This window comes from Patagioenas fasciata, chromosome 6 (assembly GCF_037038585.1).
Source record: "Patagioenas fasciata isolate bPatFas1 chromosome 6, bPatFas1.hap1, whole genome shotgun sequence".
Lineage (NCBI taxonomy): Eukaryota > Metazoa > Chordata > Aves > Columbiformes > Columbidae > Patagioenas > Patagioenas fasciata.
Window position 1 is genome coordinate 36,492,918 of NC_092525.1, and position 18,801 is coordinate 36,511,718.

The 18,801-nt window shown below is 38.8% G+C and overlaps 1 protein-coding gene across 3 annotated transcripts in view; it reads left to right on the plus strand.

Moving 5' to 3' along the window:
• Window positions 1-18,801, plus strand: part of ADGRL4 (adhesion G protein-coupled receptor L4) — a 74,876-nt gene that overhangs the window by 30,344 nt on the left and 25,731 nt on the right. The window contains exons 3-7 of one of the 3 annotated variants that reach the window (XM_065842145.2): window positions 8,221-8,373; window positions 14,542-14,697; window positions 15,217-15,287; window positions 17,114-17,287; window positions 17,380-17,563. In XM_065842145.2, the coding sequence (XP_065698217.1) occupies window positions 8,221-8,373; window positions 14,542-14,697; window positions 15,217-15,287; window positions 17,114-17,287; window positions 17,380-17,563 (738 nt within the window). The remainder of the gene's footprint in view (window positions 1-8,220; window positions 8,374-14,541; window positions 14,698-15,216; window positions 15,288-17,113; window positions 17,288-17,379; window positions 17,564-18,801) is intronic. The other 2 variants (XM_065842146.2, XM_071810515.1) reach the window with 2 other exon arrangements.

Sequence of the window (18,801 nt, forward strand, 5' to 3'; positions counted from 1 at the left end):
TACATAAAATACAGTTCTATCAGCAGTGCTGAAACAGAACTTCCACTTGGGCTGCCCATTCAGTTCTGCCGGGGTCATAGTTATCCACTGGCAAATCCCTTTCAGCAAGGGACCACTGTGTTGCTCACTTTCCTTTAAGCAAAAATATTCTCTGATTGTCCATATGCTGTTTTACTTTTCAGTTAAAAGATGAGTTTTAGTGAAAATAAGAAAACTAGCAGGAAAAGTGAAAACTGGATTGGGAATGATGTAATTTAGTAACAGGGAAGTTGCTAAAAGCCTTCTACTGATAGCACTGGGAAAAACGTTGACACCTATACACTGCTGGCAGTTCGAAAGCATATTCCCATTCATCTGCACTTCACCTTGTTTTAGTTCTGTGTTTTTCAAGGAAGAAAACCAAGAAACTGACTATGTGTCTCAATTACATTCTGTCTAATCCTCAAGTAATAACCTTGACACAAGGTGCCTGCCAGGATGTTGAGATTAGGTCTTGGTAATCAGATCTGTGTGGGGTGAGGAAAGGAAGAGTAATGTGGTCTTCATTCCTGACTTCTGCTCTTGGCGGATTTTGCCCCTTTGCTTCTATAAAAGCAAAGATGCAGGTTAGTGGGAGCCATTCTTTGGACTTCAGTGAGTTTGAGGTCAGGCTCTGTTAGGAAAACAGATTTTTCATACACTTAAACTAAACATGAGAATGTTGTTCTGTTCATGCGAAAGTAAATGCAAAAAGAAATGTGCTGTTTCAGAGCCTGCCATAGGAAGGAGTGATGGAGTGGAACAGCTGAGGGAAAGCCTTCTTCAGAATTAGAGATGTTGTTTCCACATGGCATTCAAGACCCCAGGACTTAGTCCTGTGTGACTAAGTCCATATTCTGACAGAGAACACCATTATTTCTTATCAGAGCCTTTGCTGCATGCTCATAGCAAATTCGATCACGCTCATCAGATAATGCTTAATTTTCCTCTGCCTCATTCAAGCTGTGTTGTCTCTCACCCCCTTTTTCACATCTTGCTTGCTCATACCATGATGCTGATGCATTCCCTGGCCGCACTTTCTAAATAAATGTCTTTCAGTTCTGTTTTGAAATTTGGGAAACTGTTGCCTGAAAGCTTTCTTTCCCCTTAATCAAACTGTTTGCTGAGTTGTTTTCCTTCTGTCTTATCTCTTACTTGGGACCAAACTGTTTAGATTTGAGTGGTGATGTCTCACTCGTTCACATCCCCTCAGATGGGAGCCTGGGGTTGTTTGAGTTCACGGTGTGGCTAGCCAGGAGCTGTGTGTGACTTCTACTGAAAATGGGCTAATTGTTTTACCCTCTCCTATTCAGTGTCTGTAATCTGGTTTTCCAGAGAATTCCTCTGGTAGTCACTCCTTACCTCAAGAAGCCAGTCTGAGAACTCCAGGAGACCACCTTCATCCTGGATTTTTTCCATTTTCCTGTCTCTGACATTGCTCTGCTACAGTCTCTCTCCTTTTAGCTTTGCATTTTAACAGCTCATCAGGCCAGGTGCTCAGCTGGTGAATTAATGCCACGTTCCTGGGAAGAAGGCAGAGGGGGAGCCTGCAGTGCTCCAGGTGCAAGGAGGTCACGGTCTGCTTCCCTGCAGAGTGAGTGGCAGCTCCTGGTCCCTTGTGCCCGCGCTGCAATGTGGGTTGTGCTCTTCACCCACACCAGTGACAGGTGCCCCGAGACCCTGCTCACCACATCAGCGGGGGATGCTTGACTGGCTCTGAGCTTTGCCTGTAATAGAAAGGGTGAATCTTCACAGCAGTTACAGGTCTTTCCTTTATGGTCTGGTCAGGGAAGGGGTATCAGACAGACAATAAATTTGGGGTTTGGACACCCAAACTGAAGCTCCCCGCTTGTAGAGCTCTGAATCTTTCTTGCTGAGTATCCACAGGTCAGTGGAGCTCTAAGATCTCCTCTGGGGCATGTTGCTACTGTTTGTGGTGAACCCAGACTCCTGCCCTCAGAGGAGGTAATGCTGGGGAAAAGATGAGACAGGGCCACTCAACAGCTTTTTATTCCCCCTCCGCTTCCTCTGTTTCAGTAATCTGAGTGCCCTGTTCTCCCTTTTATTTTCAAATTCCTACAGATATTTGTCTGGGTAAATGGTTTGTTTCCAGCCAAGGACTAGCCTTTTAAAGATTCCACCCCCTCCCCATCTCCCCCCTTATTCTTCACATATGAGTGATCAGAAATTATAGATTTTCTTTCTTTGATACTTCGCAAGTGTTGAAAAGGCAAGTTGTTCTGTGTGGTTGAACAAATAACAGTTTCATCACTGGCGCTTACCCAGTGATAAATGCTTTTCATCTTTAATTTGTAATGTCTGAAAATACCAGCACAAGATGAGGAAAGCAGTTTAGATAATGTATTAACCTCTCTGAATCTTGTCCATTCTCTGAAACTCAACCTAAGTGTGTTTTGAATATGTAGGAACATGTTCTTTTAGATTGTTCTGCCCCATTCCTTAAACTGGGACTAAGGGAATTTTGTTGTGAGGCACTTCAGTGCAGCTAGACGTGAAAGAACTGCTGATCCAAAATCAGCTCTGTGTATACATATAGCCTGTGAAGGATGTGAGAGAAAATATTTGTTTGCTGAACAAGGGCTTTTTGGAGTCCAGCTATCTGCAAAGCCATAAAGTTCAAACCATTTAAAAGCTCCTGGCAAGCTACAATAATATCCTGAGAAGGTGTTGTGAAAAGCTCATGCAAGGAGGGAGCGAGTTACAAAATTTTAGCTAGACAGAGCTTGCAGTGGCAAGATTTCCTGTGCTGCAACTGCATGGTCCCCTGCCCTGGTGTAGGACAAAGATGAATCGGGCCCATTATGAAAGCAATTCATATTTAAATGAGATTTCCAGCCCAGTTCTGCAGTCTCAAGAGGTTTTTCTAAGCATCTGCTCTTTCATGCTGATTTAGACCAAACTTGAACGCTGAATCTTTGGAGAATCATAAACAAATTGTGTTAAATTACCATTAATGGAAACACATCACAAGGAAGGAAAGGCAAGGTTGTTAATGGTATCGCTGTTCTTAACTCAGGCTGCGATGGCTGTAGACACACAGTCCTGCAGCACAGAAGTAATGTATGTAAGATCACCCACTGTTCTGAGACCTCCAGACAAGCTGAACACAGCGGGATGAGTAGCACTGGAATTTGTTTTACAGGAAGCCTTTCATTTCCTTGCTTTTGAGGGGTTAAGTGAGGCACTTGAAGTACTGTTCTCCCATGAGGGTTACACTAGGGAAGGGTAGTTTTAGTTTTCCCCTGGGGGCTGCATAGCAGTTTTGGCAGCAGAGGCTGCTGTCGAAAGAGAACAGCCAGATGCAGTGAATCAATGTATTCCCCAGCTGCTCCAGCCTCCTTCCCTTCCTACCCAGTGCTGTCCACTTTTCAGCCTGCTGTGTCTGATACTGGTCCCCAGCCCTGTGCTGCCACTGCTGTTCTGATTAGATGGGTATGTCCCAAAGGCCTCAAATCTTGGTTTCAAAAGGCCTGGACTGGGGCAAAATTAATTGTTGATGGTTTAATTGCTGCTTTTTTTTTATGTCACCTGGGGAATGCGTCAAACAGAATGTGAATATGTTGCAGTATACAGCAATGGCCCCAGTATCAGCCTCTTACGGTCCTTAGGAGCGCTAGGCTTTCATTAAACCTGTGAAAATCAGACCATTGTGCCAATGCTTGTTCAGGCTGGCTTTGGGAAAATTCAGGTTGTCAAACTCAAGCCCTGGTCAGGAGTTCCTGATTCATTAAAATCCTTCCCTGGAATGTCAAGGTGTCAAAAGAGTTCCCCTGGAACAGCCAGCCTTCTGCTGCCCTGGGAAGCTTGTTGCTATCCAGGTCAGACCTCACAAAGCGCCCTGGCCACAGCACAGATTGTTCTCTGTGGGGAGCAAGACTGTGACCACCGCCAAAGAAGCAGAGGAGCAAGAGCCTTGAGTGCTTTACCTGTAGTGAGGCTCCAGTAGAAAGCCTTGAGAGATGTAGGTCTAACTGTTGGATTTTTATACATGACTTGGGGAATTCCAGCTTTTCTGCAGGTGACCAAGAGCATGAAAGTCCAGGGCTGAGCTCACGGGCTCTGCAGCTCCAGGGCAGGCTTTCCCTGTGGTGGGCTCACAGGTTGGCAAGCTCCTTCAACCAGGGACCTTCTCATCACAAGAGTCCTCCAGCTGGCTACCACCAGTGACCAAGTTCCAGGTTCAACATGGCTAATTTTCCAGTCTTTCCACTTACCAATTAATAAAGATCCTCAGCCTTACTGATATCAATTTAATTCAGTGCCAGAGATCCCAGAATATATTCTATAATGCAAAGGTTCACTTCTACAAAAATCTCATTTTGCATGTGTTGGAAAAGACTGAACAGACACAAATCATTCTGTTTAACCAGAGTGGTTTCAACCTTGTGTGTTTGTTACAAAAAAAAAAAAAAGGCAGAAAAAAACAACCCCACAACTGCTATGTGATTGTGAATCAAAATGACAAATTTCAATCCAAAAGTCATCATAACATCAGAAAGTCTATAATGGAGATGCATTCAGTGCAATGGAAAGCCTTCAAAGCCTTTTTTGATGAATCTGCCACCATAAGATTTTCCATTATGACACTTTTTATGTAAAATACATAAACAGTATGACAAAAATTTTATATCTAAAATTGATAATTCAAAACATTTTCTTAGGTTTATCACAATAATAATGAATTGTCTCATTTTGTAGCTGTAGCTGCCCCAGCATTTTCTTATTGTAGATTATAATTTTTAAACCATCCAATATTAAAATAGGACAGGGTAAAACTTTCCTCTGTCATTTTTCCTAAAATCTTATCAGATTCCTCTAGCTTTCAACTGTATCATGGCCCTAAAATCCACAAATCAGTCTTCCTTTTTGTATTTCATGCTTCAAAAGTTCTGAAAAAAAATGAATGTTTTTTATACAAAAAAAAAAAAAATTGTAATATAGTGCTAGACAAAATTCCTGCAAATTTCACTTAACAATGAAAAAAAACCTTTAAAGGAATGTGCATTCCTGCAATACTGCCTATGGTGTTCAATGAGTATCTGTGCCAGCAATGAATGCACATGGTGTAATTAAATTAGGTAGCAACAGTGCAGGTGGATTGTACGCTTGCTCCCTTAAAAATTTCTTCTCAGTATAGACAGAAGATTTTCTTAAACAAACAAACAAAACCCACCCCAGAACTTTTTTCCATCTAGAAATCCTATTTTTTTTTCTTGATGTCCTTTAAATCACGAATCCAATAATATTATAAATCATCTAAGATTTGGAAAATTACTTTAAGCCCCTGGGCTTCGCGTTGAACTGCTGTCTGAAGAAAAAATTCAAATTATTTTTACAGAGAACTAGAAGATACTTTTGCCATCATTGTTGATCTTGTAAAACATTTTGTGTGAAATTGGACAGCTTATTTAAACAGATCTAGTCAAACTGTATATGAAACTTCTTTTTTCTTGAAAACTTCTTCCACACTTGCCTTTCTCATTAATCCAGTAGTTTTCCATAGCGCGTACCACCCAGGGCCTACTTACATCATTGATTTTTATGCCATTAATTTCAATGGCAGCAGGATGTGGTCCAGCGAATTATCCCTCAGCATGGTTTGCTCAGTATTGCATTAGACCATGGGAATATTGAAATCTCCTTATGAATTTAAGTCTTTAAAATAGCCATTGTCGTGTTTGCAAGGTAAGTTACTTCTATTCTACTTTGATGATCTAAAGGTTTCTCAAATTATTGAAAAGGTTCTCTCAATAGGCAAGCCTTCTAAGGCAATATAGTCATCATTAAACCCCTTACAGACATCCTAAATATTGAGGAAAAACACCAGTAATCCAATGGAGTTAATTAGGCCTAATTGTAAAGAATTTATTCATGACCACTGCATGAGTCATTTTAACGTTGTTTATGAACTCTTTGAACTACTGGAAGAAAGGTATTAGTGCTGGATTTTGAGGACTATAGTTGAGCTGCTAGAAAATAAATACAAAAGGAAAATTCTTGTATGTAGCCTATATCTTTTTTCTTGTCAGCTCTGTTATTCCTCTACTTTGAATGAAGTCCTGCAGAGATCAGTGTCCTTCTATTTCTCATCTTCCATGAATACCATCCCATGAGCTCTTCAAGGCCAACACATTGTTTTCTAGTATCTATAATATTTTCCCAAGACTAAGTTTATGGTATTCCACTTGTTTTTGTCATGAAATGCCAGGATCTGGAAGCAAACTGGGATTGCCAAAGAGCCAGACACACAAACACACACAAATGACACTTGAACAACCGGACCTTGCTACCATGATTTGTAAAGTGTTCTGGGGCCTGATCTCTGCAATGCCAGTGCCAAACTGGATTTTTCATATTCTCATGCTCAGCTTTTGAACTTGGATTAACACCACATTTTATTCCTCCCTATCATAATTTACTTACACTGGCTTGGTTTTACATTGGCATTCTTTAAGTAATATCCAAATCATACACCTTCTCTGCAGTATTCTCATGAATACCAGAGCTGTAGAATAAATAATGTTGACGTGTGTTGGCAAAATGCTTTTATACTTGGATTCCTCATTAAATTACATTCAATTTTAGTTATAATGAGCATAATCCATTTGATACTGTTGACCCAAATTCCCCTGAGGAAAGCTGCGGTTCTGAATTGATATTTGCATCTCTGATTCAACTGAGTAACATATAAAATCACGACAGACTTCAAATCTGGAAAATGTCCTTTTCCAATGTTACTCTAGGAGTTGTGACTAATTTATGTTGCAGAAATGTACTCCTGCAATCCTTTACAGCTCTTGGTGTAGTCTAATCTTGCCACTTCCCTAGCTTACATGACACTTTACTTATCTGTAACCTGTCTTTGTAAACACCTTATGAGGACACTGACCATCAGGAAGCAGTAGCACTTTTCTGAAACTCATCCCTGGGTGTCTTTTCTGAAATCATATTTCTTTTGTCTGTCACCCTCTTTAATCATTCCTCTTCCGCAATAAATTGTTATTTCTCTCCCTGTTAGAATTCTTTGCTGTCATTCATCACGTTATGAGTACCTTTTTCTTGAGAACAGGATCAAAATCCTACTAGTCTTCATGAAGCCTTTAACTCTTTTCCTTTTTTACGATGTGGAAACTAGAGAACTCTGCTCAGTGTGTTGTCTTCTTTAGGACAGTTTCACTGATTTGTCTGTTTCAGAATTTTGGGGTGCTTTGGGAGAAATGGTCCATTTGGAAAGACGGAATTGTCAGTATTGTGAGTGTTACTCTCAGTTTCGTAAATAGGGAGTCTACGATAATGAAGCTTTTGAAATTTTTTGTCTGAAAATTTAATAGACAAAAGGGACCTTCAAAGATTCTGAAGGCGAAATAGTTTTACCGAGTCATTGCAGAAGATCAACCATACAGTTCAAAGCAGGTATTTGTGATTTCATCTGACCTTTGATCAAGATAGCTGGATCCCCGTACTCACAATGACACCACATGTAGAGGCTCTGCAGAGAGGAAGTAGTCTTAAAACCTGTGTGTATAATTCCTTTTTCATATATCGTTGGGGGCATGGGATTAGCCCTGTAAAAGAGAGCTTGTAATTTTGCAGGTGCAAAACTGATGACTTGCACAGCAATTGCAAAGAGGTAAACCTCATAAGTTTGTTGTCTGGGACTGCTGAGAAATACCACAGAAGGTCTTCATAAACAGGCCAGGAAAAACCTGTCTAGTTTAGCAATATTGATCCTGCTTTGGTGTTAGAGAAGGATATGGGTGATTTCTTGATACCTTTTAGAGCTCCATTTTCTGTGGTTCTTAATTCCCAGATGCATCTTCAGGGTGACTCTCTACCTGTAGATTTTTGGGTAGCAAGTAACGTTACTGAATACAACTATCACAGAATTTATACTTATCTCAATCCTTTATTCAAAGTGAATATCCAATTAAACCATTCACTTCAATATCCCACTGGTTTTCTCATTTGTTGACTCATGCAGAATGAGGGCAGAAGAGTGCTGCTGAACACCTGATTACATCTTTGGCAATGGGAAAACTATATAGACAAACATCAAGAGTGCCAACTCAGCATTCAAATCTCAAATAAATCAAATACCAGAGGCCAAATTAAGCTTTTACTTTACTGTTTTCTTCAGTCGACAAATGCAAATATATTTTTCCATTATTTATGTCTTGACAGATGATAATGAATGTGAAAATGCTACTCAGCCTTGTGGAGAGCACGCCAATTGCACAAACACAGTGGGAAGTTATTTCTGCATGTGTGCGCCTGGCTTCAAATCCAGCAATGGTCAACAAACTTTTGTACCTAATGATGGAACCTCCTGTGTGGGTAAGTTATTAATGTCTGCCAGCTAGCTTTATGTTGTCACTTTTCTCTTATTGCGTTTGTTAATTACAGAAACCTAGCAAAATGCTTTCAGAATTGTGACATTTGGTATCTGGATATAAAATTCCCACAATTTGGACTGGTACAGACTTTATATTCCAGTTCAGGCCCACACTTCTCACTCATAACACAGCAGCTGCCATTGCTTTCAGTAACGTTCCAATCTTGTCTTTGCTTACAATATTTTTAATCTACATGTCACAGTTTTAAATTATGAATATATAGTCAAGGTAACACAGAAATCCCCATTCCACGCAATTATGCCGCTGTTTCACTGATCTGTGAGCAAGGTCATAATATTCTTAAAACAAAGCAGAGTGAGAAACTATTCTGCATTCAGGTCTCTTGGGACCAACAAAATTCCCTATACATTTGACCTACTATGCTCCAAATATCTTCTGTTTGGGGGCTTTGGTTGCGATATTTTGGTAATTTTTCAAGTCTGATCAAAAGCAATGAGCAAGATCAGTAGTTATCCTACCTCCCGTGCCATCCACCAGCCTCTGTTTCTGTAGCAGTTGGATGGATCATGTACAAGATTACAGGGTAGGAAAAGTTCTCTGGAAAAATGTTATTTCTGAACAACTATGCAATCCTTTAGGATTTCCTTTGAATGGAAGAACTGTAACTATCCTCTTTTTTCAAACTCCTGGTAATTTTCTCTGTATGTTGCAACAGTCCTCAGGGAATGGGAAAATGAGAAATAAATCTATTGCCCTTTACACCTTTATGCTGACTGTGTCTCATTCTAGATATGTCTCCTGTGAGCTTGTGAGTGCTGACAACCTCTCTTCTTACAGCTCTTAATATCAGCAGAATGGCTGCATATTAAGCCAGAAAGTGATCTAATCAACATTTCTTGCCCATTGCTCACATCCATCTAAAAGAGCTCTGCTTTATCCAGCCACTATGAATCGTTCTTAAATTAGCTGGGACCGAGACGGTTAGCACATTGAGCTGTAAATTTTCTCGCAGTTTCTGGTCCAGGCTTTGATTTTTACGTTATGACTTTTCCTCAGCTTCAGAAGTTTTGTCTTCAAAGTTATTTCTCTGACTGTTCTTGTCACTTTAGTTTTTACCATTAGCTTGCTAATTTCTTTTCTTTTTTTTTTTTTTTCCCTCTTTTCTTTCCTGGTCAGACTGATCTTTTTTTATCCTCTACTGGGGGTTAGTTCACCACTTTTCTTCTCCTTTTTGCAAATCCGTATGGGAGGAGCTCAGAGCTTCAAAAACTCACACTGATATAAAAAATTACCTGTGGGCACCTTTTCTCATTAAACAAGTGTACCAATTACTTTACCAAGCAGTGAGTCCTAAAGACAACCTTTTGATCCACAATTAATTTTCTACTTTATCTGCCAGGGAAACCATAATATGTATTTTGTACCAAATAGACCTGCTGCTACAGGTAGTAGGTATGACTTGCGCAGAAGCAGCTGACAACGGTATATTCAGGGTGTACTATACGTAGCTGAGGCAATTACTGTAGTTGTCATTGTAAATACAGTCCAAGTTATCCAGTAGAAATCAGAGGACAGAGCTATCAAGTACTCATCCTACCCAAGTTTGTAGGGCCACAAAATATTTTCACATTCTGAGAAGTCTTATGTTTTCTTCTTAGTATATATATAATGTATGTGGCAGTAACTTCAAAAATACATAGGTTGAATTTTGGAGGGTATGCCATTGTGCAACCTGTTTGTTTATAGTCAGATGCCATCAAAAATACCTGGGGTTCCCAGTGGCTCAAACATGGTACATCACTGTGTGTATGAGTCCATTTCAAAGGCCATGGGCACATACATGTGCGTTCCTTCCCTCTTTGGATATTGTATTAAACTTCCAAATACAAGGTGATTACAACTCTCAAGGTAGTGAATCAAAAGAAAACTTGGGCCAACAGCTTTGGGAAATGTCAGTTCACCTTTAATCTGACCAGAAGGTTAAGTTTTGAGTTGCGGGTCAGCAGTACTTCATTCATGTTACTAGGCAGAATTAGCAAAGAGATGACAATGAAACATGCAGATAGAGGAGGAAATGGAGAATTAAAAAAGAGAAATACAGACGTGATGATTCAGAAGATGATATTTTTCTGCTGTTCTGAATGTGAGCTATTCAAATCTATTTACTGTGTAAAAAACACGTTTTTTCCCTAGACTTCACATTTTCTTGAATGTTCAACTGCAGATAAAAAGGTGAAATAGAAACCTAATTTTTTCACCCTGGTCAGCAGAGTTAAAACACGAAAATGGCCCTCTTTAAGATGAAAGTAACATCTGTGCTATTCTGCCTTTTCCAGGAACATGCTATTAGTTTTCTTCAAGTTTTTCCTGGCTTCTTCTGAGGGTACTGGGACCATCACATCCTTGTATGTGCCCGGGGAGTTGTTCAGTGGATGGGACATGGCATTATGCTACATTGCCAACTTTTATTTTACATGTACCATTCGTAGGCTTTTACATTTTTACTTTGTGTCTGCTGCTGCCTTCCACAGTATGGAAACATGGGGAGGGAACATCTAGTCCTTTGCAACTGGACTTTTCAATCACTTGCAAGCTACTAATAAGCAGAAGGTATAATGTAGACATCAAGCTGTCTTGACTGACTGGTGAAGAATCAAAGCGATGTAGGTACAATCCAGTAATTGGCAAGACTGAACATAATAACTGTTCTCAGTACTTTTAATTTAATTGGGATTTGCTTGCCTGCTGCAGTAAATGAGGAGTGACGAAGCACAGAAATAAAATAAAAGGTTATAAATCTATTTTCACACTAACCTAAGTGGTGATGGTGATATTATTTTTCTGATCGGAGCTATTATAAAAACTTCAAAGTTCAGCTCCAGGAGTTGTTTTGAATATTTACTAAAAGGCCAGGGCTTTTTGCAGAGCTGTGGCAAATGCTCTTCTGTTTAAAAAGCTGCTGTTCTTCAACCTTTGCTCAGGAATGTTGTCTGTGAAGGCTGTTCACACAAGCCTTGGCAGCCCAGTCCCACTCCTGTAGTAGATCAAGGAGGACGGTTTGAGATCCTCACCCCAAAGCTCCAGTAAAATGGGATTGATGAAAGCACTGAAAAGCTGTTGTCCATGTGTGGTCCAACAATTGCATATTTGGTTAAAAAGACATAGCTACAAAATATAAAGAAACAAAAAGCTACAGCTACTGCACACAGTATTTCAAAGCAGGAATTTAAAAGCAGCATTCTTGCAACTCTCACAAGTTGTTGGCAGCCCCTGACAATCTCATTGATTTAAAAGGGATACGAAGCTGATTAGTACCTTGCAAGATCGGGCCTATTGCCTTTTAATTTTGTCATCTAGGCGATTTTTCTTCTCTAGGAAACAGTCAATTAGATAGGCGTGATATGGATTCATTCCATATGGACGACTTAACTGCAGAAAGTCTATTTGCATGTACTCAACAGGGTGTCTCTATCAGACTTTAAATAGCCGTCCTGTTGCCAGATATGTGCCTTGGTACTTGAGTTTCTGCTGTTGTTTCGGATAATCCTGACTTCTCATTAAAATCTCCATTACACTTAATATCTGACATAATTACAAAAGGAAGAGTAATTTGTATGAATACCCAATAATGACAAATAAATGATTTATCAAACTACGTTCATGAGAAGCAAATTATCATAATAGTTTTGAAATACTTGCATCAGTAAATTACATGGAAACGTGATACTTAGCAATCGTAGCCTGGAAAGTATTCAAATATTTATTTATTTATAAGTCGTTGTAAGTTTTAGCAAAGCTTGCTCTCTATTGCTGCTGTTTTAGCACTGTGTTACATGCTGAATATCTTGTGAAGATGTACATGTCCTTCTCTGTGTAGCTGACAAGGCCAAATAAATCTTTGGTATAAGACTGATGTGTGTTCTTGTTATACAAACTGGTATTGTCATGGTTTTCACCCTTGACACTTCAATTCATTCGAAGTTTCTCTGTTTTACACAGAGTCACACAACAGGGCACTGACAGGCACCCTCTTGTTTCAAAAAGAGCTTTATAATTTACTGATGTTAGAGGTTATTTAAATGGCAAGAGTAAGAACTTGAGCCTTATGTCTTTAAATGACAGCATTTAATTATGAGGTAGCCTGTGTGTAGCAGTATATTTTGCTTCTTTCTCCCCTTTTCTTCAGTTTTGCCAAATTTATTGCTGTATAGCATGGTTAGCTCCATTATTCTGAAAGTATGGATAATGCAAAACTCAGCTTGTTAAATAGAAACGTTTGCAGTTTGGGGCATTAAATATGGAAACAAACTATTGCCCTAATGCAGATAATTGTAATTTAACATTGTACTTTAAACCTCAGTGCTTGCCCCAACCCATTCAGACACACAGCCCCCTTGGTGCCCCTCTCTGAAGAGCAGAGATGGTTGTGCTGGGGAGGGCAGATGTGCTTCCAGACCCACTTCTCCTTCTTGCACCTGGCAGGTGGGTGTCTGAACAGCTTTTCAATGGGAGATTCTGAACCATGGGCTTAAAAAGCAGCATTTCAGGTGCGAATCAGAGTCACTGCTTGGTGAGGAAAGTAGGGGTGTGAAAGTGAGGTGAGACCTCAACCATCTCCTTGAACCCTAGGAAGACCTCTTGGCTTGTGAACAGAAGGAACTGGGGAATGAGGCACAAAACAGCAACAAGTGTGTGGATGCAGAAAGGCTCTCTTGCCATTAGTAATGTTCTACAAATTCAACAAAAATGCTGTCCAAATAGGCAAATGGCTCCCACGTATCCTTCAGACATCTTTCTGTATTCCCTAGATATACCCACAGACATGCAGTACATTTTTCTGTTCTTCCACAATTTCTCTAGCGATCTTCTTTCACATACTTCGTTGCTCATTTTTGTTACATTCTTTTTTGATAACCACTAACAATGCTCTATCAAAAGAAAAGCACACACACAAAAACATAGTTCATGTATGCTAATAGTGCATTTCCAGCCCCTTCTAACTCCTTTCTGCCTGTTTGTTGTTAAAACCCATCTGGCTGCACGATGGACCCCTATCAATTCATTATTCTTCTCTGCTTATTGGTTAATTTGTTCTCCTTTTTCACTAATTTCCCAAATTCAGTGTCATGCAAGTTCTTAAGTTGTCTTCCTCTCCATGCACCCCCTCTCTGCCTTTACTGTCCTTCTCTTCAGTTTCAGGCTCTTCTCCTCTCATGCTGTTCCTTTAAATCTGCTCACAAGTCACTTCTTCATTTCTCAACACGTTTCATCAGATATACCTGTCCCAAAGCTGTTCATTCTTTTCTCCTTTCCAGCACAGCATTTCACAGTCCATTACTTCATTCTTCAGAATTATTTGGTATTGTTCCCAGTTTACTTTCTCCGTTGAGTTATTTGATCTCTATCCTCAGCCAACCAAATAATGCAAAATAATCCCTACTCCAGCCAGAGAGTTAGGACCCAGCTCTCCTAAATTGATCAATTCATGGATTCGCTTACCGGAATTCATCAGTTTAACTCTTGGACTGTGCCCCACCCAGTTACTGAACCTGTCTTCCTAATGGCAAATTATTTACAAGCACAAAAGCCATTTTAGGCAAATGTAATTTAAATGCGGATTAAAAAACAAAAAGACATGCCAAACTCTTTAAAGGGCACAGAGCTTAAAACTTAGAGTAACGAGATGGATAGAGTGATCTTTTGTAGCATCGTTTTAACGCCGTGACTTAAAAGAAAAGGCTGCAGTTTTCTTTCTCTTTTCTAACTGAATCATAAGGCTGAGAAAATCTATTTAGTCTAATCTCTGGAAAATGGATTTCAGATGATTTGCATCATGCTGAGCATTTTGTTATGATAGAATTAATGTTTAAACTGGTGGTTTAAAACATGAACAATGCAGTATTATATAGTAATAAAAGTGGTGGTATAAAAAGATGATCAATTATGATTTATTCTTCTAATCCCTAAGTATTATAATTGGGAGGTGTTTTGCCCTTAAGTTTGCCTTCAAGTTTTTGCCTTTTTTTTTTTTTCCCCATGAAATTTTATGATGACACTGCTTGCAGTGTGCAGGACTATTACCAACAAAGCACAAGGTGTTAGTCTGTAAATACTTAATAAAAAATTCAATTTCTCACAATATTTGCAGATGTAGATGAGTGCAGCACTGGAGGAACTGTTGCCTGTGGAGATCATGCAAAATGTGAAAACGTGGATGGAGGGTATAACTGCTCCTGTAAGGAAGGTTATCAACCATCCACAGGAAAATTGCAGTTTAAGCCAAATGATGGCACTTCCTGCCAAGGTACCTGATATTATAAAGGTTTATGTGTTATTATAGAGCTACATCTTCTGAGAAACCCACCAGTGCCTCTTTATCTTCAGTTAGATTAATCAGTGAGACAAGAAAAAGAGGCTGGGCAGTGGTATCTACATTTCCTGAGAATAGAATTGTTTCATAAATGTATTTTTGCTAACCAGTGAGATGAAATCCATTCGAAATAATGGACATCTCCTCTGAGTTGTCAGACCTGCTCTCCTCTCTGTAAATTTGAGCTGCGTCTTAACTTCACCTGTGGAAGTCCCAAGAAAAGAGGCCAAGCTCTCTACCTGAGTAAAACAAAAGCTCAGAGTCTGAGTCCAATCCAGTGCTGTAAATTTGGCCAAGAAAAAGTCTTAGCAGTTGAAGTTTGAGAATGCAGTGATGTGTCTTATGTGCATAAATTCACGATGCTGGTGGTTTAGACAAGAGCTCTTGCAATGAGTATATATTGAATATTGATTAAACTGCAATATATAATTACTTTCTCTTTAATTTCTACAGAAAATCCAAAGGCCAAGTGTGAGTTATACAAAGACTGCATAAGTGAACATATTAATAGAACTTTAGCTGGAGTAAGTAGCATTGGTTTATAGATTAATTGCCAAATCCTTTAATTGTTTCTGTTTGAAACTGTTATTTCAGTTATAATAGTTCTTAAGGAGCTTTTAACAAATGCTTTAAGCATACAATTGAACTTAAGCATGTTTACAGAGGCCTCTCTAATAATTACAAATTATTTGAAATGCGTTGTGTGTTCAAATCACGATAACAACTTGCTGGGAGTCTGTGTGTTCTGTTTCCAGCAAAGTGAGTCATGATGCATGAAAAATTCAGAAGTGTGGTAATCACTCAACTGGTTCTGTAATTTCTGAAGTTACACATTGCTGCATTTACTGATGTGCAATTATTTGCTTGTTCAGAGTTGAAAGGCAGCAAGATAGCTTACAAAAGTAATGTCAACAAGTGACAAAATAGAAAATGGAGCAATAACATCCTGGTATGCTAGTATATTTGTTCCTCAAAGCATAGGATGTAAAGTGGCACAGAATGTATAGACTCCAAGACTCTGGACTCAAGATCTTTTTCACTGGAGGCAGAGATTCCTGAAGCAAATTTTAAAAATATTAAGGAATTCACTGTTTATTAGTGTACAGTCATAGTATTGTCTAATTTAAAAGGATAAATGAAACATAAGCATCAATGAATTAAAACCAATTGTGTATGTTTGCATTTTACACTGAGCAGTTTGCTGAAGTTACAAGATTAAGAAATACATTAATTTAAAGGCTTTTATTTACCCGGTGTAAGATATGCATTGTATTAACATGCTTTCTATGTTAACCTGCAGTGTAAAATATTATATTAAATATAATACATGCATACTGGATTTATGCATAAAGACATGGTAAATGCCACAGCAGGATCTTAGATTGAAGGTTGTTATTTGCTTGGGGTTTTTTGTGTTTGTTGGTTGTTTATTTGTCTATTTGTTTGTCTGTTTTTTGTTGTTTGTTTGTTTTTTAATATGAAATCAAACTAAATGTAAATCAAAGTAATAAGGCAAAATACCTCAATTTCGTATAAATAACAGTGTCAAGTTTTAGCCAATTTTTTAGCCTGCATTCTAGTTCTATTCAGCTGAAGTCAAAGATGAAGGAAGCCCCACAAAAGCTGTTCAGCAGCAGAGACTCCCGATCTTATAAAATCAGGTGTTGGGGGGGCGTTGATGACTAAAATCTCATTAGATTTCAGTATCATGAAGTAATAATTCTTTTCTTTTTCACCCAGGAGACTGAAACTTGCAATTTTAGTCTTCATCTCACCCTCTCTAGTTTATTACTTTTTAAACTAATTGTTTTATGTAAGTGCATTTAGCAGTTCATAAACTGAAGCAGTGAAGTTGAAAGAGGCAGTACAATTTCACTAAGGCACATACTTTATAATCTGCATTTGAAAAACAAAACAAAACACACACACACACAAAAACCCTAAAAATATAAATACTACCCATTTGCTCCCACCTCTTCAGCTAAAATTTAACAAAAAAGAGAGTAATCATACCAGAAATATTTATTTATTTTTACAGAACATTTACTAGTTTGGTTTGATGCATTAAGATAAATAACACTGAGCTACAGTAATAAAAAAGAAAAAAAAAAAAAAAGAAAGAAAGAAGGGTAATGATAGCAGATGCTTTTTAGGGTTATACCAGACATGTATTGATTTATAAGTCAACCTGTTGATTTAATTACTGCTTCTTTTTATGCACAAGTGCACAAGAGTCTCAAAAAACAGTATGTTAACTCATGGAAATTAGTCATTTGCATTGGGTTTACTTTCATTTGCAGAAATGTGACTTTACCTGTTTTAATAAGATGTGAATTTTTGTATTTTTCAGATTAGTCATCTTAAAACACCCCTGGAGATGCTGCAAGAAATTAATAAGAATACTTTGGGACCACTTTTACCCGTAGATGTGATTTCATATGTTGAAGCGCTATCGTATTCATCGCTGAATACCATGCATTACTCGGTTTCTGACAATGAAGCACTTCGTAATACAACCATTAATGTGAGTGGATCAAGCCTGAAAGCTGTGTGATTTTGTCTTATTTTACAAGTACTGTATGACTCTTCGGCTTAAAAATATTATTTTATTTACAGGTTTTTGTTAGCACGCTGAACAATTTTTTACAAAAAGACAAAATTACGGCCTGGGAAGCTCTGCCTGTAGATAACCAAAGACGGAGCCTGACCAAGCTGTTGCACACTGCAGAACAAGCGACACTTCTCATGTCACAGAACTTAAAAAAGACAACACAGCTAGATGCCAATTCAAGTGACATAGGTAAGATAAAGAAAATAAATCCAAGGTATACTTTAGATGTGGGTTGCGCTAAGAAGTTTTTCAGCACAATTATGAAGATTAGAGGTGCTGTTATGTGAAACACACAGGTGTTAATTTGTATGAGTTTCATAACTAACACCTGACTTTCAGTGTAGGTATCATAATTTTCAAAGACTGAACATTAGAGCCCAGAACCCAGTGGCTGTGGGAAGCTGTCCTTTTAGAGTGTGTTTCAATCTCTTGCTATAGTCACACTGTCACTGTGAATCTGGATGCGTCTTATACGCACAAAATTATCTCATACACCTTATATGCATAAAACCACCAGTGGAATCAAAATTTTATTTGCTCTATAGGGATTTTTAACTCTTTTTGGTTCAATGAAGTTATTACAAATGAACTTGGAATAAGGATTGTACCCAGTGAATTCGATCTTGCATGGCTTTATTTTCAGCGAAATTCCTCATTTTCAGAGGAATTTCAGAGGAGAGTTGGTTAGTCTCAGCTGCACCATTTTGCTCTCCTGCCTTGCCCCTATGTGTTGGTGTCTTCACGCCAAATCCTGCTGATTTCCCTGTGGTAATAATAATTCTACCATTCCTTCGAAGGAAGCAGAGTGAGGATAATACCACCTGCTTTTGAAAATCCTAATAAAGTGTTTCTGATTCCTTTAGCATTGGCCATTCTTTCGTTTTTGTTTTTCCTGAATCTACTCAAACTGTATGTGACCTGATTTCTTATTATAGATTCAGCACAGTCCTTCAGTACCTCTTACTGATTTTTGCTGTTTTAGAAGATGATTTGATGAGAAAAATTTCTCCTTTGGTCTCGAGGCAGGTCAAACCTCCTGTTCTTCCCTCACCTTTCTGAAACTAAATTAGCAAGATTGATGAAAATATAGGGAGGGATTTTTTCCCATGGCACAAATTCTGCAGAAGCAGGTTTCCACTGGTGCAGAGCACCTCTGGGTGTGCGGCAGATCCAGAGCGGTGCCAGGAACCAGCACTGAGGGGCCAATTCCTCATGGCGCAAGAGCTGGGGCCATGAAGGTCGAGCAGAGGGAGGATTCAGGTGCAGGCTCTGGTGGCAGTGTGGACATCACTTAGACTAAGGCGACAAAAAAAGCTGATCAAGAGAATGGGAAGGAATTTCCATGTTGAAAGATCAATCATTTTTTGGCTTGCTTTTGTTCCTAAATGGGAAACTCTATGATCTGTTTTCCAAACTGGCGCCAAAGA